General features: G+C 37.9%; 1 protein-coding gene across 1 annotated transcript; it reads right to left on the bottom strand.

Annotated features, from left to right (window-relative positions):
* Positions 1-5,128: 5,128 nt before the first annotated feature.
* On the bottom strand, positions 5,129-6,290 carry LOC5574694 (peritrophin-48). The gene is made up of 3 exons (XM_001661543.2): positions 5,749-6,290; positions 5,288-5,685; positions 5,129-5,222 (listed from the first exon to the last, which is right to left on the bottom strand). Exons 1-3 carry the CDS (start codon positions 6,261-6,263, stop codon positions 5,200-5,202), a joined length of 936 nt encoding a protein of 311 aa, XP_001661593.2. The 5' UTR covers positions 6,264-6,290; the 3' UTR covers positions 5,129-5,199.
* Positions 6,291-23,574: the final 17,284 nt, after the last annotated feature.

Raw genomic sequence — 23,574 nt, 5'->3', positions numbered from 1 at the left:
ATTCCCACGTACGCCACAGTTCGGTCGTCGTGCTGTTCGGCGAGATTTTACTGACGAAATTTTCCCACGATCGTTCCTTAGCTTCTTTGATCGTCTTGCGCGCCTCTGCCTTTGCTGCTTGGAATCTTGCTAACGCTTCTGGTTGGTCTGGGTTGATCTGCTGTAGACGTCGGAGAGACCGGAGACACTTTCGTCGCCGGCGAATTGCAACCTTCGCTTCGGGGCACCACCATGGAACCGCTTTAGGTCCGATTCGTCCACTGGTACGCGGGATGGACTTAGTCGCGGCTGCGATAATTTTTTCAGTGAAGCTTATAACGTCCCACTCGATCTCTGGACGGATAGTTTCCGTTGTGATTCGTTCATATAACTCCCAATCAGCTTGGTCGTAGAGCCATTTTCGACGCGTTGTTTGCTGGTTTGACCACCCAGGCATGGAAATCGTTATCGGAAAGTGGTCGCTGTTGTGTGAATTTGATAGCGTTCGCCAGGTGAACTTCCGAGCCAGACTCTCCGAGCAGATGGTCACATCGATTGCCGCTGGGGCAGTCCGTAGCGGAAATAAAGTGTGACGTAGCTATCATCTCTGAGCCATACCAAATCCCACCTAGAGATGGGAATTGGGTAGCAGATATAAGTAAAGCCGCGGCAATTTGGACGGTTGGAAGATACCCCTTTCAGGAAGTGGTGGAATGCGCATAAATAGGCTTCGTAATCGCCAAAGTTGATGGTGCAGCAACCTCACAGTGGTTCAAGTTTATTTGCGCTATCCTCACTGTGACATGTTTGCAGACGCTTGTTTAAAGGTCAGACATCTTGGGCCTCCTGCGACGTGTTTGTTGTCCCCGTTGTTGGCACAGATCAGACACTTATTAATGTATTCGAATCCTCTGAGTAGAATCTCAAAAGAGAAACTTAAAAGTGGATGGAGTACCTTGTACCTTCTAATTCCGCTCTTAAATGCTTATCTTTGACAGATACGTGTATTTCGACTACCACTTACAGTCTTCTTCAGCGTCAGTTATTCGTATACAGATCAGACATTTCGGTGTTTTCTGACGGTCTAGCGCCTTATAGCCTTCTTCTCCACACCTTCTACACAGTTTGCTTCTGTCTGGCCCATTGCAGAAGCATGCATTATAACCATACCCCTACTTTGATCTTGCCGGTTTTGAGGGCCTTTTGCGCTGCGTCAACAGGCAGCCTGACCGAGGCTACTTGCATCCCACTGGGGCCTTTTCTCATGCGAATTGTCATTGGAACGCACTGCTGCCGCATAGCTAACCTCAGATCTTCCTCCGTTGAAATCTCGTCCATATTTTTACATTTGAGAGTCGCTTCCGGACACACAGCTCTTATTTCCACCTTATGCCCCATGGCTTTTCCGGCTAGTTCTTTATAGAAAGAGCTGCTTGCCATTGACTCCTTTCTCAACTCGACGATCAACTCACCATTCAGGATACGTCTGACCTTTTGAACGTCTTCTCCTAGCTCTTTGAGATCTGGAATCGACCGCATAGCACGCAAAACCTCCATGTACGAATCGTCACTTGCTTTAAGAATGAGCCCTTAATGAACACACGATTTTCGGATGGGTTCTTTTTACTCGCCTTCTCTTTTTTCTTTCCGACCACTTGCCACGGAGTTTGGCTGTTTTCCTTAGTAGCTTCCTCGTTTGTTGGATATACCCCAGTAACGGGGATGTCCTTGTGCTTTTTCAGGCCACCTGGTCTAACATCTTCTGGTGACGCTCTTGCCCCATTTTGGCGCTACTGACATTTTTGTTCGACTCTGGGGCTTCCCCCGTTACAGTACTCGTTTCCACTTTTTGCTATACTGCTTGAACTTGGTCACCGCAAGCTCTTTTTCGGCTGTATCAGCCTGCGCCTCCAGGGTTTTCCGTTCTTTGACGGCCGCTCCAAGGGCTCCTTGGATCTTCGTCACCAACTGTTTGATGTCTTTGTGCACATTGCTTCTTTTGTCGACATACTCGTGCAGTTCCTCCACAAGTTACGTCGTTGTAACTACCTTCGGTAGTTTTGGTACTCTCGACCACATACTACATATACTGCTGCTGTTGCTGCACGTTAATTTGCTCCTGCTCGCCCTCGTGCTGCTGACGCGCTTGTTGGGTTTGAAGCACTGGTGATCTTTCCAACCCACTTCTGGCAAACGGATTTGCCACGCCTTCCCCGATGTTGTTTATACTCTCCATTCTTCAGAGTCCCCCCTCCAGACAGCTATCGTCAACCACCGTACGTAGTCGCCTTTCATGATCCCATGGTTATCTATGCAAGCAGGGAGGACACCGGTCTTTTAGGCATTTTTACATTATGTATTTGGCAATCTGTCTTGATGTACGCCTACGAATTTCTTAGATGATGCGGTTTGGTATTTATCGTCTAACGTTGTTATCAGCCATCAGGGTAGACGAACTCACCTACAACTTCGAAAGCATCCCCCACGTTTATTGTAACCCTACTTCCAAGGTGTGCTCAAAGTTATCTTTTTGAAAATTTCATCGAAGCTTGGAAATTACTTGAAATTTACTCATAGGAAATTCACAGCTTTTCATTTACAGACTATCGAGATATCAAATGTTTCCAATTTTAACGAAAATGGTATTTTTTAACAGGTGATAATTTTAAATCGGTTTTTCAAAGCACAGTATACCCTTCTGTTAAAATGATCAATTTGATAAGACAAACGTGACTGTAGAATAACTTTTTTTGTTGAAATTTTCGCAAATTGAGTGATTCTAGATAACTGAAAAGCTTGTGTTTGAAATACATATTGTATTTTTTCTGCCTAGTGAAATTCCGATTGCATCTGATCTTCGGTGAAAATTTCAAGTTAATCAGATTACTAGAAGCCAAGATCCTGAAGACCCGGAATTTGACTATTTTGTATTAAAATATTCAATACCACTTCTTGCTGTTCAATACTGTAGATTCTCATTTTAGCTGATTTTTTTAGAAAAACATCCCACGAGCTGTACTACCAGCAACAAATGCAAACTTTAGCTTTCAAGAAGTAAATAAATTGATCAGAACAACGATTCTTAGCGAACACTCTCTAATTCGATTGGAATACCTCCAATAACTAGGACAAGGTGTTGAACTTTCGTTTATAACGTTCATCAGGAATTATGCGAAGAGCCGACTGTAGTAGTTGAAGAAGAATGTTCAACAGACCCAGTCAATTTGTTTGCTTTGCGGTTGATGTGGACATTATCCCCCGAACATTTGTAAAGGTAGCAGACCTGTAAACTCAAATGACACGATTAGCTCGAAAAGTTGAACTAGTGATGAATGCGTCAAAAATAAAGTGCATACTAGTATGCACTAAGCAAGGCCAAACACGACTAGGTACTTACCTGAGATATCAAAAACCTTAGATGTCAAAAACCTTAGTTTGCGGATAATACAGGCTTCTCTGCCAAAGAACGAAGCCTGCGAGTCATCTGTAGTAGATTGGAAAAAAGTTTGGATATTTTTTATTTATACTTGCACAAATGGAAAATTTCTAATACTTCCAAACAGTAGCGTGGCTAGGAGGATGCGTTTAACAGTAGACTCAGATTTAAGTCTGGATGGATTGAATCCAGTGGTAATTTTCCTTTGCGGATCTTTGCAGACTACTGGATACCCCCCCAAATTTTTGTGAACCAGCGTAGGCTTTCGCGAAATTACACGGACTTTCGATACATTTTTTTAATGGTGAAATCTGAACAATATACAGACTACTGATTACGCTCATAGAGCTTGAAGCCTATATTCAATCAAGTTCTTGAAGAACCTGAAACAACCGTACAACTTAAGGTGAAGATGAATTGAAGCCAAACCTCAAAATTTCAAGAGCACAAATCTGGACAACCGAACATTCGTTTGAGATAAAATCAATCGATCAACCTTTTAGCTTAAACGGACATTTGGTTCACTAGATTTGTGCTCTTGAAAATGTTAGGTTTGGCTTCGATTCATCTTCACCTTAACACAGTTGTTCAATAAGTTTTATGCACGGTAAGAATCTATTTCATAATTAATTTAATCAATTGATTACACTGCGTAACATTTTTGACATTTTTGCGTGTCTCAAGGATCAAATTATGTATCTCCAGTAATTTTGGGTCACTGAATCTGATGCCGTTCTCAGAAATGTTCCAGCACGTCACAATTTTTAGTTACACGTCGCCAAAGTTGCATAAAACACTGGTTTTATTGATGTATCCATGGAATTTAAAGAATGATTTATCAAACTTTTTTTGGATATACTCTATTAAACATGCTAAATAAAACTTGAACTTTCAATTTAACCACAATTTAGTAGAAATTTCATGATAAAATTTTGTTTAAAATTTAGATTTTTTCCAACATGCTTGTAGTCTTCATATAAAATTCTTCGTTTCTCTTATATGGCAGAATACAATACCTTTCTTAACGACCGAAAAATAACATTTTTCCATCGAAAATATTATGAACTTTGTTGATAACGATTGTTTAATACATGAAGCTTGAATTCTGTGACAAATTAAGCGAATAAATTGCCGTTCAAGCTGGCAAACTTGCATGCAAGTTGGCTGAAACAGTCAGATTTTGCATATTTAACAGTCAATACCTCGAAAACTGGACGTGCCATGATATTTCTGAAAACGGCAATGGACTCAGCAACCCTTAAATTAGTAAATAGCGGTATTTTGGTGCTCAAGACAAAAACGTGTTCCGCAGTGTTATTTGCTACTCTTGTTCTATGTATTGAATTTCATAAAAGAATTCAATGATCTATATCGTCCGTAGGATTATTTATAATACTTTCTTTACATGTATGAAATTTTTTAGTTAAAATCCAAAATCAAACAGCTGCTAACTTTAGTAGATCCTAAGACCTGTGTTTCATTGTGTTCTTCTTAGAAATTGTAAAAACAAAACTTTTGTGCATGAAGAATCATAAAACGAAATTCCAAGGAACTATTGGAACTAACTAAACTTGCACACATTTAAGCCGACTCAAATCACCAAAAATTATTAATATGCATAATATACACTACCTGCCGAAAGTGTTTTGCAACATAAAACAGTAAACATCAATTAAATAGACGAAAATATATTAGATTTTAACTTTTATGTGATTATTAAGAATCCTGTTTCGTAAAAACAATTTATTCATGTTCTTTTCAGTGTTTATTCACATTTCCCTCGATCAAGCATCGACATTTCTGAAATCTACAAATTCAAAATAATGATTACTGTCAAAGACATGATCATGTAAAAATCACTGGTCAACCTACCAACTTTACCATCACCGTTTTCTGGAGTCGTTGTTGCCACAGTTGTTGAACTCACGACACTACTCGTTGCAGTTGTTCCATCCGCGAGAGTAGTCTCGATCGTAGTAGTGCTACCTTCATGAGGTACGCACTGTCCATTGTTTGGAAGACAAGTCCTCACTTCATCATCGAAATAAAATCCATCTACACATGCACGCAAGGCAGGGTACCCGTTGGAACAATCGTAATAGTTAGTGCATTTATTTGGATGTGGAATCAATGTGATCCAGCCGCACTCGACATCGCGAACTTTGCAATCGGACAATTCCGGTTTGGTGCACTCTTGTTTTTCAACACTGAAGAAAAGTCCTTCAGCACAGTATTGGTGATGCAGCTGCCGATTGTAGCACACAGCATATCTGAAAATATATTCATTATCACTCAGCTGGATTCCTTTCTCTCTTTTCAATAAACAATGTCACCTAGAACAGTCTTCCGGATCGTTGAAGAACTTGATATCCTGCAGTTGATCGTATTCCGGACACCAAGGATCTACATGACACCGGGCTCGTGCCTTCAAAGTACACTGCCGTAAAACTTCATCGAAGAGCAATCCGTCCTCACAGTGTTTCTCCACTGCATTTGTTCCCAAACAGAGATAATATTTGGCGCAGATCGACTGATGGGGAACCAACTTAACGTCTTGTCCATCATCGGCACAAATCGGTCGATCCCATTTCTCCACTTCAGTACCTTCGACGCATCGGGCAGTGGCGGCAAAAGTGCAACCGCGGCTGATGGCGTCAAAGTACAACGTGTACGGGCAGGTCAGTTCCTCGAGAACGCCAAACGTGCAACGATAGTACTTTTTGCAAGATTCCGGGTTCGGATAAGCCAGGATCTCATCATCGGTGGGGCATACGAAGTCATCTGCCCGGGAAAGATTCGCGGCAAGTATTGACAGAAGAACACATGTGACAACTCTGCTTAGATCCATATTTAAAGCTTCACTGATGTTAACTCGGCAATTCTAATCATCCAAAAGCGGTGGGTGCCTTATCATTTTGTGCCTGTAAATCATCGGATTATCTTATTTTGGATGATTGATAAATGGAGTAATTGACTGCTTTGAGTAAAGCATGGTGCAGTTGAGAAGACCAATCAATCATTTCGAAAACGTTATAGCCCGAGCAGCGGAGAATAACTTCGGAGTACCTAAAAATATCATGTTCTGCTTACATAACGATCATCTTTGTATCTTAATGCATTCAACATACAAACATATAAAACTGAATGAGCAATATCACACCAAATTTTCACTTAAGAAAAATTTCAAATTTTTTGTACAAGCGCTAACGTTTGAGCCTACTCCCCCCTCCCCTAGAGGGTTACGTAATTTTTGGATGTCGTGTTACGAGATGGAACCGATGAGAATGTGCCGGAAGTCGATGATTGCCGCTATTATGAAATCCAAGATTCGGCTTGTGGAAATCACATTAAACCCATGCAATACGGGTATTTATAATACGTCTTCTACTCATCGATCACGTTATGAAAATCCCATTTTGGTTAGGTTTCGAGTGATCTTTACAAATATTGCATATTGCATGCGTATAAAGTGAATTTCACAAATCGGAAGACACTATCTTGGATTCCAAAATGGCGTCAGACTATGGTTTCCGTCATCCCTATTGATATCCTTGAGAAGCACCGCGGACAAACTCCACCTCTTCGAAAAATTCCTTGTTAGCTTCGTGGCCGTGCGGTTAATGTCGCCAGGCAGTGATCGCATAGTGGCATGGGGTGTGGTTTCGATTCCCGCGTCAGCAATAGAAACTTTTCGTAACGAATGTTTCTCGGATGTGCCATTGGAGCATGCTTGTCCGTTGACTAGTGTTAAGTTACAGTCTATGCAGCTAAATGGCTGAAGATGGTGTCCGCGTCTTTAAAAAAAACACTGTTCTGAAAAATTTTAAAAATGTTAATTTACGCATCACAAAAGCTTAAGTTTCGCAAAAAAAAAAATTTGCTTGAGTTAATATAGATAAGAAAAACAAGCACCATTCGTGCATTGAACATATTTCAACGAAAAATATTGATTTTAACTTATTACGCATGGAACATTTTATTTTTTTTAAGTATGAACCGAAACATGATGGAAGAACGATGTTGCGTTACGTAATATTTGAAGGATCACTTATCTCACTGCACAATGTTACCCCGTTTTACGGCATTTCAAAATCTGCTCTTTAATCATATACCATGCAACCCCGCTTATTTGAACGATACCATACCATTTACCCTACAAACAACGGAAAATCGTACTTCTTGGGTAACCAGTTGGCTCTTTTGTTTTGATACGTTCCTTTTCACTAAATTCATTTTCACTTTACTCCGTTTCATTGGCCAAATGACTTTTGAAACATTTTTTATATATTTTGATCAGTATCGAATAAAATTAATTCAAACATCGAATAGTTCCTTCTAGCAACCGTGCCAACACCGAATGACTTAGTACCTAACTGGCTGACAGCGTACATCATTTCCTGAGTTACTTCACTCTCGAACCTCAAGCCTTCCTGCGTAGTCCTACGGTTACCGACTAATGACATTCCTCGTTGCACCGAATTGCGCTGCACCAACGACCGAGGAACATACCCTACACTCTCGTTCATCCACCAGACATCATCATCGCTTGCCGGATGCGCGAAAGGAGTGTTTAATGAATTTGTAATCATTTCGTTTGGCTCTCAGTTTTAATGTTCGCCGACTCTTATTGCGGAAGGGTAGATTGTGTTTCCACTGATGAGATGAGAGTACGACAACCCTAGAGGCGGTCTGGTAATGACTGGCAAAACTCATCACCGCAACAAGGTGACACCACGGTGGATAAATCATCTCCTCATCCGGATTCCTCTGATGGACACGGACGTCAAGAGGTATCGTCTGGGATTTATGCAGATCACCGTCGTGCACCTCAGCCGGAGAGACACAATGATAATTGTAATATTATATGCGAATTGTTTAAGAGTTCAATCTACGCCGCGTTCTCTAGGATGACTGGGAGTCATCAAGTCGAAGGTTTTAATTATTTCAGTGCTTCATTATTTTGTCATGATTGAAACTTCTACTCGATGTGTAAATTTGAGCTGAAGATTGTATTTACATTTCAAATCGGCGTTTAAAGAATCATTTTAAACAAGTTTGAAGAACTGTTGTCTACTTCTTCAATCGGTACCTTATACCGAAGAAAAAGAAGACATTTGAGGAAACAGATTCCTGTAAATTTACCTTTTTTACGATCAGTATGGATAAAAAAAAACTATTTATAACGTACCATTGAAGCTTACCAAGTTCTTCATCATGATTCTGGTTTTAGTTTGCTTTATGGCTCAAGAATCCATCATTAAATCATCAGCAAAAATCGTTAATTAAAAACAAATTTTTATTTAAATTCAAAGAAATCCTCATGACAAGATTTGTATGAACATTCGATTTTGAGTAAAAACAAACTGTTTTTTTTTTGTTTAAATTGTAAAACGATGATGGTTATTTTTCTCTTAAAATTTGTGGCCCAAAGTCATCCTTATGGCTCAATGTCATCCAGCACGACGGTATTACGAAATTACGACAGTTTGACGAAATGTTACCCTGCATTACGGTATCTGTTGGCTCAACGAAATCGTTTTTTTTTTTTATTTATTTTCTTCAATGAAACGGTTTTGTACACTCAAAGATGCTTGGTTGGAGCTTGGATCTGTATTAAACTCACCTGACCTGAGACCAATTTGTGAAGAATTTCATAGTCATATAAACTCCTATAAATTCTGTAAAATACATTTTAAGGTATTCTTTGAAATAATTGGGATTGAATATTTGTTGCGAACCCTGACCAAATCTTTATTTTATGCTACGGAATTTCCTTTGGGAGTTGTTGTAGAATTTCTCTTACTCTTACTCTTTTTTTTTTTAAATCAAGAAAAAACTCAAAAAATTCCATGGGTTATTTTTAAAATTCTTGGAATAATATCAGAATAATTTAGTTGAAGAATTCGTGCAGAAATAATTGGATGAACTTATGGAAAAATTCTTGGCGGAATTAAAAGAATATTTCTTCAAGAAAATCTTGAAACATGTCTTCTATAATCTCTGTACAAAGTCTAGACGTCTTAAAGTTCGATTCTTGGAAAATTCATTCAAGAAGCTAAAGAAATCCTCGTGGGGCGATTCTCTCTGGAATCTGAAAGGTTTGCTGAAAGAAACTCGAGTTTTGTTTTAATCACTGAACTTTTCCTTGAACAATCGCTGAGAAATAACTAAAGAAATTCATTGAGTAAGACATGTAAAAACATATTTCAAGAAGAATCCAGATGGAAACACTAGATGAATTTCTTAAGAACTCTTTTGGAAGAGTCATTGATGCAATACTTGTAACGACTGACAGAGATACACTAAGAGAGGTTCTTTCAAGCACCTTTGGAATTCAAAGCAATTCATTATAGAAGAGAGATTTGTGATTATTCTCAATCAATTTAACATGGGATTTTGAAGTTGAGAGAATTCCTTGAGAAATTGATGCAGGAATCCAGCTATTGATTTGGAAGTAGCCCTAAGAGGATTTTCTACAAGAATCAAAACTAAAATGCAAAGACTCTATTGAAAAGATTATCAAAACATCTGGGTTAAAAGCTGGTGAAAGTCGAAAAAGAATGTTTTTAGGTATTGATGACCGCATGAATTAACCTGTTGTTGTAATTCCTGAATAAATTTCTGAAGTGATCTATTGAGAACTACCCATACTGTGGTCCAATTCCTCACTCGTACATCGTCACATCAAATTGAATAAAAACTTTTAAATGATATATTGAGTTCTAATTCTAAATTCTGTCATCTACAATCCATCTGGCATTAATATTTTTATTTGGTGGTTGGTCATTTGGCATAAATTCGTTTGGCATAAAGCGGTTTGGCATAAAGTCGTTTGTCATAATGGTCGTTTTACATAATGATTTTAAAACCAAGATTTTCTTAAGATGACATTCATTTTAACGTTTCTTTTGAATCCTTCTGGCTTCATCAGGCGTATTTTGGAGTCAATTGATACAAAAATGTCACTTTATTCAACAATCATATGCTCTTGTATAAACTATAACATATTAGGAATGTGATTGCCATTACTATTTTATTATTTATCCAGGAATTACCCTTCATTCGAGTATTAATTATTCTTTTGAAATGCGCTAGTGTAATAAATTTTTGCACTGAAGATTTTCATATAGTTAGCACAAATTTACCCTTCTTTCAAACATTGAATGTTCTTTCTAAATATGGTGCAACTATAATCATAGGTATAAAACTGTTAATTTAAAATTTTAATTAAATTTCACTTTTTCATACATAGGCTGTTGTTAGGGGCTATATGTTTTTTTAGATATTTTTTGATTCCAACTATTATAAGGGCGGCAATCGATAAGATTGATCTGCTCAAGTAATCAACGAATAGAAAAATCGATTACTGCAGTCACTCCAATGGTACTGAACGCAATTTTTGATGTCCTTTTGTTTTATTATGCCGCAATAATTTTTGGCGTTCAACCTTCTATAATTTTAATCATAAACTTTGCCTTTTTTAAAAACAGGCTATTCATTATATTATACTGTTATAAGATAAAATTTTGAAGGTCAGCCCTTATATAATTTTATATTTTGCTAGAATTATTATAACTTCAGAAGATTGATAGAATGATTATTACTTTAGAACCTGCTAATATTTCAAAATATTTTGTTTTCAAAACACATGATCTCCGTTTGACATACTTATTCTGGAATTAATATTATTTCAAACGCAAATTTTCCCTTTTATCGATCAAAGACGCTGTTTTCGATTTATACTTTCAAATTAAAATTAATATTGAATCGTTCAAGAAGTTTGTCACAAATATTTTTGTTTAAAAATGTGTTGCTTTCGTATAAAGGCTTTTTTTGCATTATGCTGCAATAATCGATCTTTGGGTTTGGGTTGGTCTTTCAATATTTTGCAAATAATTCCCTTCTTATATCAAGTAATTTTCAACAAGTGTTACGATGATGATGATGATGATGATGATGATGATGATGATGATGATGATGATGATGATGATGATGATGATGATGATGATGATGATGATGATGATGATGATGATGATGATGATGATGATGATGATGATGATGATGATGATGATGATGATGATGATGATGATGATGATGATGATGATGATGATGATGATTGATGATGATGATGATGATGATGATGATGATGATGATGATGATGATGATGATGATGATGATGATGATGATGATGATGATGATGATGATGATGATGATGATGATGATGATGATGATGATGATGATGATGATGATGATGATGATGATGATGATGATGATGATGATGATGATGATGATGATGATGATGATGATGATGATGATGATGATGATGATGATGATGATGATGATGATATGATGATGATGATGATGATGATGATGATGATGATGATGATGATGATGATGATGATGATGATGATGATGATGATGATGATGATGATGATGATGATGATGATGATGATGATGATGATGATGATGATGATGATGATGATGATGATGATGATGATGATGATGATGATGATGATGATGATGATGATGATGATGATGATGATGATGATGATGATGATGATGATGAATGATGATGATGATGATGATGATGATGATGATGATGATGATGATGATGATGATGATGATGATGATGATGATGATGATGATGATGATGATGATGATGATGATGATGATGATGATGATGATGATGATGATGATGATGATGATGATGATGATGATGATGATGATGATGATGATGATGATGATGATGATGATGATGATGATGATGATGATGATGATGATGATGATGATGATGATGATGATGATGATGATGATGATGATGATGATGATGATGATGATGATGATCTCAGCGCCCACACTTAAACTACTTATTAAATCAATATACAAGGTGGCAAGTGTATTCATATCGAATTGCAGTTTTAGTAGTGGAAATGTTATTACTTTGCATATTAATTCCGATTAGCTACAAATAAACTGGTATGCAATAAGTTCTATGATTTTTCTCTATCATTGCCTTTATTGGTAGAAAATACAACTTTGAAGGCACGCTGCTAACCTATTTGCAAATATTTGCAGCTTGTACCTTCACAGGTTAATTTTCCTATTCTAAAATGATCATTTGGTGCCAGAAGTTTGATTGAATGTGATTAAGAACATATGCAAAAACGTACTTCAATTAAAGTGATGTAGTTACGAAGTGAGTATATTTCTATCCTCATCACTCACATCAATACTGACTCCTAGATGTCAAGTAACACTCAAAAATGTATCGGAAGTGATAGTGTGCTAAGATTCTGTAATCTAAACTGATTGAAAAATCAATAGGGTAATGACTGTTTGGTTCTTAAACGCTAACAGTTGGCGCCAGCGGCAAAAAGTACAGGCAACAACCTTTCGAACATTCAGTTTCTTTCACTGGCCACCACTGTTGTTTGTATTCCACTCACTGATCGCGTTACGCTAGATTCTCAACTTTCTCAAACTTTCAACACAAGCGCATGGAAGAATGGTAGTCGAGAACTGTCAAAACGTATGGAAAATAATGAAAAACGTAAATGACTTGCAATTAGGAAACTGGATCAAAAAAGTAGTGTTTAGAAATCAAGTGTAATGTGAATACATAACTTTTTGTGTTTAGTTAATCTTTCGTGATACTTTCTCTGCTTAAGAGGAAAATAACCATCATCGTTTTGCAAATTTTCAAAACCAGTTTTTTTGCTCAAATTTGAAACAATCTTCATGAAAATCTATCATTACATTGCGCTTACTATCTGTAATGCAATGATAGATTTTAATGAGTTTCACTTAAAATTTGAACGAAAAAACTGGTTTTTAGTTTTCGATGATTGCTGATGATTGAATGATGGATTCTTGAGCCTTAAGGATTTCTTTTTAACTACCACTTAAAAAGAGCCATCTATTGCATTTTAAGTTTTGAGAATCGCCCTATTGATTTTGGTTTGCGAAGTCAGATGCTTCAACACATAGTTTTCCATCAGTTTTTGACTACAACGGAATTTGGAATCACTCCGGAATTGTTAGCTGTAGCGGTTCCACATTATGACCCTTGCAAATTTAAGGAAATCTGTGTTTGAAAATTCAATTTGAAAAATATATCTTTTAGATTATAAGTTTTCTAAAGCTGATTAAAGATTTGGAAATGCTCACGAAGGGTGCGCAAAGTTTAAGTTTAAAGGACTGTCATATTCTCCTTCAAACAGTACCTTTAAGTTGTAACAAAAAAGAGGAAATTCGAGGAAACCGATTTCCATAAACGTTTCTTTCTTGCGACCTTCATTTTTTTCAGCATTTCAAAAGAGTAAAGAAAAAACCCAGAATGGGACAAAATCAGTTTACACAAAAGCGCGTTTGTCATTGTCCTCAATCGACCGCGACGACAAAAAAAACTCGATAGCACCCACCAGCATCCAGCCAGCACTTAGTACACATAAGCATAAAACTAAACACACCGCAGGATTAGCAGACATCAAATGAAGTTTCGGTAGATACCAGGTGAACTTTTTGGAGTTTAACACAGGAAGAAAGGGCTGCATGTGTGACGGGGAGCTTTTACCGAGTAATCGGTTGATATGCAATAAAAGAGAAAGGAGCTTTTTTTACATGACATCGGTGATTTTTTGTATGTTTTGAAAAAGGGATGAATACCAGAGTTGGATTAGGACTGCTTTTTTGGGGAAGCTTGGAATTGAGGAAATTTAAAAATGCTCGTAAACAAAATTTTCCTTCCTATGCTTCTAGATTATTGGATGAATCTAGAAGCATTTTTTAAAAAGTTATGAGCTATTGAATTTAAGCAAAATTTTGTCTATTCCCTGTACATGACCACGAGGCTCTAATGTTCAAAATGATACTAATAAAAACATTAAAAAGTTGCCGCATAACTGTAGAGCTTAACGAACAGCTACTCAGCAAGATGAAACCAAGGATGGTAGAGTCGAATCTCGATCGCTCAAGAACTTTTCGGGTTGACCTTTTTTGACTATTCAGGACAAAGCGTATCTTTCTGCTTGTCACACGATGCACAAATGCAAAATTGGTCAATTATCAAAGACAAAGACAAAGACATCCTCCATTCGACACTAAGCTAAGAAGCAGGCTATACCCCATTGAGTTTGTATTGAAGGATTGAAAAAAAAAGGATAGAGAAAATTAGTAAGAACAAAATGCAATTTCTGAAACCGGCCCAAGTTCGACCCAGTAACTTACAGTCAGATTCTCGAAAAAACCGCAGAATCTCTCGTTTGCAGTAACCGTTCGTCTTTCGTCTAGCATCCCATTTGCCCAGCAGTACCGACAATGTTATCGAGCAGCTCAACGACGGCGCGCTTCAGCTAGCTTTTTTTCCCATGAAACGATTTTCCTGCACCTAGTTCTGAAAAGCTCCTCCGGAAAAGCGGTAGGTTGGCTAGTTCACTGAGTGTGATTGAGATTGCAGAGCGTCCGGGTTTGTTGTCGTTCCAGGTTGAAGTTCGTCCTGAGCCCTCTGAGGTCGGAAACGCGCGTTAGCTACTTTTTCGTTCCATCTGCCCGGGCCAAGCCGCCAAGCACGGCGAAAGCGTTGAATAATGGTAACGAATAACATAAAAGGGATGGGAAAGCGAATTCGACCAGTTACGAGGAGGCGGCAGTCGGTTGAAAAAAAAAAACTATTTGACAAATGAAAAATGCATGAGGTATTATCGGGTAAAGCTTCATTTCGCGTTTTTCAATGGAAAAACCGCAACCAGGACTAGCCGCGACTGACCGTTGCCTCGCTAGACTGCACCATCGAATCTGGAAATTTTACTTTGAATTGGATTTTTTTTGTTGCATACTGAGGGTGGAAATTCGTTTCATGCCTTGCGGTTCGGGAATTCCAGGTAATGGTCACTCGAGGGTGCAGTTCGTGGTATGCTTACTATCTGTATCCGTAGAGTGTGTCTTTCAAAGAAGAGCATTAACCTGAAGTATGACCTAAGTGCAGTGTCGCGTGCTCTTGGAATTTACACTGAAACCTCAATTTACGCGCGGGGATTTGAAATTATAATTTCACTTAATTTGAAACCTTATGTAAATAAAATTCTCTTGTCAGATTTTCTAACATAACCAGTAAGCTCTAGAAGGTATATAATAAATGTGTATACATATTTTGGCTTACGGATACATATTCTGTTAAGTTTTGAAGACAACAATTACTATTTATGTTTTTTGATTCAAACTTTTGTGCTCAACAGAGTTCTATGATAACTCTGGTTAGCCGTTGGACTCAAAACATGATAGATTATGTTTGTTTGAGTCTCTGAATACGCCTGTAGATGGCCTTTGAGTCATTCGCTATCGATTTCTCTGCCTGAGAAGCACGCTAAATCAGAGCAAGCCGATCTGTTGCCTGCTGAGATACGATCCGAGCGGTGAGCGAAAAGCAAATGACGTCCACTTTTCTCTAGCACCCCTATTTATAGATTTTCTTAAAATCAACGCTCTCTTTTAAAACAGTTATTAAACTATTGGGACAGGTATGTGGGATTCAGTAAGTAAACGACATGAACCTTTGATGTCTTGTCTTTCGATTGAGGTGCTAATGAAGGAATTACATTAAGCCAGCAAAAAGTTATAAACGTTCAAAATATTTCATGCCAACGTAACGCTCTGTGTTTTGAAATTCCAATTTCACTCATGTATAGAGAAGAGAGACGTAGTCCTACGTCAAAATTGAAAAAAATAGACATAGACATGATCCAAGGGAAAGTCTTGCCAAAATGCCTGAAACCCCCTGACGTAAGTAAATGGAATTTAGGTAGATAAAAGTTTCTTCAATGGAGGTTTCAGTGTATAGCTTTATCAAGAAAAGCACAACATAACCAATTGGGATTACATCCAATGTTTGAACTGACCGCGAATAGCTACCACTCGCACGGGATTTACTTTCGGAGAGGCAAAACGATACATTAATAGCGTTATTCCATTACGAAATTAATCTTCCTACTCGCAGTTCTCCAGCTATCAGGGTACTTCTTTGTTTGGGTGTCCCATACGACTTCATTCAACTGTTTCGATCCCGAAAATGACCGGTGTTAGAACATCAACCGCTGGTTACAACATGTAAGAACTGATAAATATCAACGATGGACTCCAGTGATTCGGATTGCTGCAGAGAACGAGAAGGAACAACGGCCGTGGTCAGACTGAAGCACATTAAATTATTTTGTCTAATTAAGTATCAAAATTAATTAATGTCTCGTGCATCGTTTTAACCCCCGCTGGGAAACGGGTGTTCCGGGACAAAGGGGGTTAATGGAATCTAGCGGACTGCTCGTATCGCTCCGGTTGGTGTGACATTCAATTTCAGCAGGGAAAACATGGCATTATCAATTATGTCGTCAGTATAAAAAAATGGTGAAACAGAACAAGGGGGATGTGTCGATAATCCTCTAGTGTGGGGAACAACATGTTGGGTTGATTGTGATGTTGAAGGATTAGAATGGTGACCATTCATGCTATTATCCGTTCAAAGTTGGAAAGGAACCTAGAAAATAGAAAGGATCTACAATTTATTTTAATTAGCAGGATATTTTGTATGAAACATTTTGTATTATGAACTATCCTTCTTATAGCATTTATTCAAATGTTACCGAAAATACTGAAAAAATTCTTGGAACTCATCGTTACCACATAACTACTTGAAGGTTTCAAATAAAGAGCTTTCGATTTATGTGGTAATATCATAAATTGAGTTTTAGAAGCATTAGGAGAAATCTTCCATTTTTGCAAGTATGAAGAAATCCAATCTTCTCCAAATATCCAAACTTTTTTGCAATCTATTAGAGATGACACGCAGGCTTCATCCTTTGGCGTAGAGACCTGTGTCATCCAAAAACAAAGATTTTCGGCATCCTTGAGGTAACTCATGTAAGTCAGATATGAGAATATTGTATAATATTGGTCCCAAAATGCTGCCTTGAGAATCACCAGTTCTAACATGAAGTTTCCCAGAGTTGGAGTTCTGATAATTATCCTAAAGTTTACGATTACCCTGAATGCCATCTCCACGAATGCCAATGAACTATTACCCCGAATTACATCACCTCGAATGCTGTTTCCCCGAATGTAAAATTACCCGTGATTCCAAAATTCGTCCAAAATGGGTCATTCGGGGATATGGAATTCGGGGTGATGACATTTGGAGTGATGGGTTTCGGTGAAATGGCATTCGCGGTAACGGGGTAGAATCCTTTGGTTTAGTCTAACAATGAATGTTGAAAAAATAAAAGTTTTTTTTATGTTGCAAATAAACCTTCATGCCAAACAATTTGAAATGCTTCTTCTATGTGTCGAAAAGAAGGACTAGTTGAATAACTCACAGATTTGTTGGAATAAATCGAATTTGTTGCAAGTAAAAGTTGATGAGTGCTTGAAAATCCATGTCGAAATCCGAACTGTGCATTGGCAAAAATGGAATTCCCGTTGATGTGGACTATCATTCTGTACTAAATGACCTTTTCAAAAAGTTTACTGATGGAGGAAATCAGCTATCATCAGCTGAATGAACGATAGCTGGAAGCTTCTGCAATTCTGTTGGTTTTAAAAATTGGTACAACTTCGGAATTTATAATATGTCAACTGAAAACATTTATTAAATAAATCAACCAAGAATGCTAAGATACTCTCTGGAAGTTTTTTGATAAAGAAGTAAAACTAAAAAACGAGAGCATTGTCAATATCAAGTTTTGTTTGCAAAAAAATGTTAACATCAATCAATATTACTATCGATGTATCTTTTTTATGTAATCCAGTCGGCTCGTACATATGGGTCCCCTGAATCAGGTAATGTTACCAAAATTCTTACAAATCATGCATTTTACCCTTTTTATAGCAAAGTTCTACTTAAGAAATCAGCAATTTCATTTGAGTTAAGCAAGCAGCAATAACAACAGTACTTCTGACACCTTTATAAACTGTGAATGTTTCTATGTATAATTTACCTATTTTTTAATGTTTTATTTAATAATTAAATACTCAAATTTAATATTTAAATATCGATTTAGTCATTATTCATCATTAATTAATTCCAATACAATCAATAGCACCGTTTTAGTTAGTAGAGTACAATAAATTTCCCCTAATCAATAATCATCTTTGGTTCGTAAGTTTGTACCCATGCATAAAATTATAAAGTGAAACGTCTCAAATTCCTCCACTCAAAGACCGCCAACGCCAATGCCAAAAAATGAAACATCACGACGCCCAAAGTCCGAAAAAGTTGTAACCAAACTCGATCGTAAACGTGCTTTCTACGCTTTTATTGGCCTGCTGTAAAAGTTTTAAGTACTTCTAAAATCTAAAAACTCTTTGCGTACTTACCCGTGATCATTGGCTTGCGAGCACTTTGCAGACAGTTAGCCTGTGGATGCCACTTTTAAATACTGGCTGGCCATACTCTCGAAACCCCCACACAGCAGCACTAGCACAAGCAAGAAGAAGTATCATTAACTCAACTAGTTTAATTATTTTTATTTTCAATTAAATTTAACGGCGATTATACTTCCGAAGAACGCGCTTGGACGGGTTCTTGGCCGGACTGAAATCGGAGTTGGCAGTTCGGTGTTCGTTTCCACCTATTTTCCCTTCAAATGGCATTGTTTTGACTTTCGGGCCTTTGTCGACCCTCCATCATCCCCATCGCTCTCTATCTAACGGTGCTGCTCAGACCGTTATTATCAGAAAAAAAATCTTCATCAAATCCATGCTCGCCACTCGTTTTCTATAGCTGTGCTGTATGTCTGGCTTAACGACGACCAATTGTTAATTAACACGCAGGAACAAAGGCATTGTCCTCTCCTATTCTTGTTGCAACAATCTTATTCCGCAACAATAGTTTATCACAACTTTAGCAGAATATGACAATGGTAACTCATCGCCTGCATAGCGATTTTCTAGATTTTGCATTGTAATTTTCGAGAATTTTCTCCATTTGTTCAAACATTGCCTTATTATCGAACAACAAACATAGAACAAATTTCATTTTGTATTTGTCATTACTTTGTTGTTTGCTTAACATATGTTCTGATGACAATTAGATTTACTGGTTGTAAGTTCCACTGATGTGACAAGCTATCTTGTTTGATGGTATGTCTCATTTCCTTTGAATTTTTAAAATAATCCATCAAAAGGGAGAAACTTAACCTTTCAGTCGTCGCGCGGTTTGCCACCGTCAGAACCACCACGCTGATGCTATGTACGATAAGCGAGGTTTTTTCACCACTGTTGTACAAAATACAACAGCGCGACAACTGAAGTGTTAAAAACAGGGACTACATGTTTTCTATATTTTGCTCAAACTAGGTATAGAAAACGAGTTGTTCTGTGCACATATTTGATGAATATTTTTGCTTATGATAACGGTCTGGAGAACACCGTGTTTTTCTCACTGCAATCATGTCGGCCACGAACCTTTTTTATCTCAGGAAAAAACTTTTCTTAAAAAGGGCACTTCCGATGGGATGCGAAAATTGAACGATACTCGGCCATCGAAAAACGCACATTGTTTGGTGTGAATAAAGCAGAAGACCATAAAACAGAATGGAAGCGATTCGTCCGGGTCGGTTTATTGCCATCGGAGAAAATAACTTGCGAGATACTTTGTGAGGAAACGCAATGCGTCAACAATCGTGCTAACGGTATTGCCTCCTCGATAGATGGAAAATTTGTGGTAAATTCATGGGGCTGACGAAATAGTTCTTAAGGTTTAAATAAATTGGTAAGTATGCAGTGGCGCTACCCACATTAAAGTAAACAGCTACTTAATTGGAAATCATGTTGTTGGTTACTAAACTTAGTATTGATTTTGTTGAATTGGTATAATTAACAAAAGACACTTAAATATTTTTACAGTCATTTGGTCCAATTAACTATTTCAATTATCAACAAATTCCAAAATATTGGTATACAATTCCAAACAGAACATTGTCATGTTGGTTTAAACATGAATTTCAATTGATTCAACCGAATACATTACAAGTTTAGTATTTGTTACCAGTATGAAAATCCTTATGTGCCCATCTATGTGTTCAGCACCAGAGGACTTTTTTGGGATTACTTTTTGGGAGAATCTTACTAAATTTCACCAGGAATTAGAAATTCAGCCCTTGATTTCGTAGGAGTTATGTTTGAATTATTAGAAATTTAAAAGACATTTATGTAAGGATTTTGGGTAAAAAACATAGGGGATGTCATAATCTGTGAAAAATGTTTGAAGATTAATTCTAACACAATATTCCAGAACTATTGATACAGTTTCTTAAGTTATTGTTGTGTATATTACACGGAGATACATTTTATGTCTCAAGCACCAAAATACCGCTATTTATTTATATACAGGGTGTTTGCTTCCTGGTTGTGCATATTTTTAGGGTAGATAGAGGACCTTGAGACATGAAAAAGTGTCCATGGAACATAGGGTCGGAAATCAATGCTAAGGGATTTATTCAATATTCGATGTTTTAAAACTGGCTCAATTTTGATTGTCGTTATCTCACTAACCACTTATCAAAAAAATAATCTGAGCTCATGAATGGTAAGCCTAAACCTTTATACTTCAAAGCCTCTTGGGCGTAAAAATTGTATAAAATGTTTTAAGTACATTAATTTTGACATCTTTGAAGCGCATACCCGAAAAAATAAGCTTTTTTAAGGTATTTTGCTAGTTTAATGTATGGCAATATCGTTTTAACAAAAAGTGTTCTTCTAGAAAACATTGATCATACTGTTTTCTACCAATCTTCCTTGGAGACCAACATTGGTTGACTTACCGTTTGACCACAATCGATAGGTCAAAATCATGCACAAAACTCATCGAACAGCTCAAATCATCGCCATGATTTCATTAAATTGTGCCTTTGGCAGCCCTTCCTTTTCGCTCTTTCTCTCGCAGCGTCGAATGTTGAATTCGTTTTTGAATCTTCGTTGGACTGGTGAAACCCATCCAGAATCATAGTTCCAGCTACAACCCGATTCAGGTTCGACCGAACAAAAATTAGCCTGACGTTGGTTTATTTACATTTTCATCACCGACAAAGCTCACAAAAAGAAAAATGGCATAAGACTTCTGGCGTGAGAACGAACGCTGGTATTGTTGTAGTAAGAGGGTAATCGCATCCTCAAATTGCGTTCCGTATCTCCGCTGAGGGAAAACATTGGTGCGGAAGTTTGTTTCTAAAATGCGCACAGCGGAGAATTAGTTCTATGCGCAACAATAAAGTTCTCGGCTGGTGTGAGATGCGAGCGTATGACGATACGTGTGATTTAAAATTCCTTGCTAACTTCATATCCTTGCACTTGCAGTCGTGCTGCGGTGCAACACGGTTGGCGGGAGGGTACGCATGAGTTCGAAAAATAAACTTCACCATGCCATGAAACTGTATGAGATTCATTTCAATATTCATAAGAAGTGTTTGATTTTTTTAGAATAGGTATTTTAAGGGTAGCAAATTTGCTTCCTTTCTCTGGCATTATGTCCCAATTGGGGCAACGCCTGCTTTTCAACTTCAAGTGTTCTTATGAGCATTTCCACCGTTAATAACTGAGAGTTTTCTTTGCCATTTTTATACGTTTATACCATGTGGTGGGTACGAAGATATTCTATGCCCTGGAGAATCGAAAAAAAAAAACTTTTCAAAAGTTCCTCGACGACTCTCAGCATGGTCTTATTGAATATCTGCGCGTTTACCGCAATGGCTATGTGGGCCCATAGAAAATATGGGCCAAGAGTTCCTCTTGGTATTCTCCTAGGAATTCCTCGTGGGATTCTTCCAGGAGTTTTTCCAGGAATTCCTCCAGGGATTCTTCCAGAAGTTTCTCCAGGGATTCTTCCAGCAGTTCCTTCTGGGATTCTCCCAGAAGTTCCTCTTGGTATTCTTCCAAGAGTTCCTCCTAGGATTTTCCAGGAGTTCCTCTTGGAATTCTTCCAGGAGTTCCTGCTGGGATTTTTCCAAGAGTTCCTTCTGGGATTCTTTCAGAAGTTCTTCTTGGTATTCTTCTAGGAATTCCTCCTGGGATTCTTCCAGGAGTTCCTCCCGGGATTCTTCCAGGAGTTCTTCCAAGGATACTTCCAGGAGTTCCTCTTGGAATTCTTTCAGAAGTTCCTACTGGGATCCTTCAAGAGTTTCTTTTGGGATTCTTCCAGAAGTTTCTCTTGGTATTCTTCTAGGAGTTCCTTCTTGGATTCTTCCAGAAGTTCCTCCTGGAATTCTTCTAGGAGTTCCTGCTGGGAATCTTCCAAAAGTTCTCCTTGGTATTCTTCAAAGAGTTTCTCCTAGGATTCTTCCAGAAGTTCCTCCTGGAATTCTTCTAGAAGTTCCTGCTGGGATTCTTCCAGGAGTTCCTCCTGGAATTCTTCCAGAAGTTCCTTTTGGTATTCTTTTCGGAATTCCTCCTGGGATTCTTTCAGGAGTTCTTCCTGGGATTCTTCCAGGAGATCATACAGGGATTCTTCTAGGAGTTCCTCCAGAGATCCTTCCAGGAGTTCCTTCTGAGATTCTTCAAGGCTTCTCCCAGGAGTTTCTCCTAGAATTCTTCCTGGAGTTCCTCCTAGCATTCTTCCAGGACTTCCTCCTGGAATTCTTCCAAGAGTTACTGCTGGGATTCTTCCAGGAGTTCCTCTTGGTATTCTTCGAGGAGTTCCTGCTGAGATTCTTCCAGGAGTTCGTCCTGGAATTTTTCTAGGACTTCCGCCTGGGATTCATCCAGAAGTTCCTTCTACGATTCTTCCAAAAGTTCCTCTTTGTATTCTTCCAGGAAATCCTCCAGGGATTCTTCCAGGAGTTCCTCAAGGGATTCTACCAGGAGTTCCTCTAGGATTCTTCCAGGAGTTCGTCCTAATATTTTTCCAGGAGTTCCTCCTGGGGTTCATTCAGTCTTCCTCCTGAGATTCTTCAAGGCTTTTTCCAGGATTTTCTCCTGAGATACTTCCAAGAGTTCTTCCTGGGATTCTTACAAGAGTTTTTCCTGAGATTCTTCCAGGAGTTCGTCCTGCAACTTTTCCAGGACTTCCTACTGGGATTCTTCCAGGAGTTTCTTGTGGGATTCTTCCAAGAGTTTCTCTTGGTATTCTTCTAGGAGTTCCTCATGGGATACTTCCAGGAATTCCTCCAAGAATTCTTCAA

This window comes from Aedes aegypti, chromosome 3, assembly GCF_002204515.2.
Source record: "Aedes aegypti strain LVP_AGWG chromosome 3, AaegL5.0 Primary Assembly, whole genome shotgun sequence".
Classification (NCBI taxonomy): domain Eukaryota; kingdom Metazoa; phylum Arthropoda; class Insecta; order Diptera; family Culicidae; genus Aedes; species Aedes aegypti.
Note: the sequence above shows the minus strand (reverse complement) of the source record. Positions and strands in the feature narration are given on the sequence as shown.

Coding starts and splice junctions, on each gene's coding strand:
- LOC5574694 (XM_001661543.2), bottom strand. CDS start 6,263: ATGGATCTAAGCAGAGTTGTCACATGTGTTCTTCTGTCAATACTTGCC. Junction 5,686..5,748: donor GATCCGGAAGACTGTTCTAG/GTGACATTGTTT, acceptor ATATATTTTCAG/ATATGCTGTGTGCTACAATC. Junction 5,223..5,287: donor AAACGGTGATGGTAAAGTTG/GTAGGTTGACCA, acceptor TTGAATTTGTAG/ATTTCAGAAATGTCGATGCT.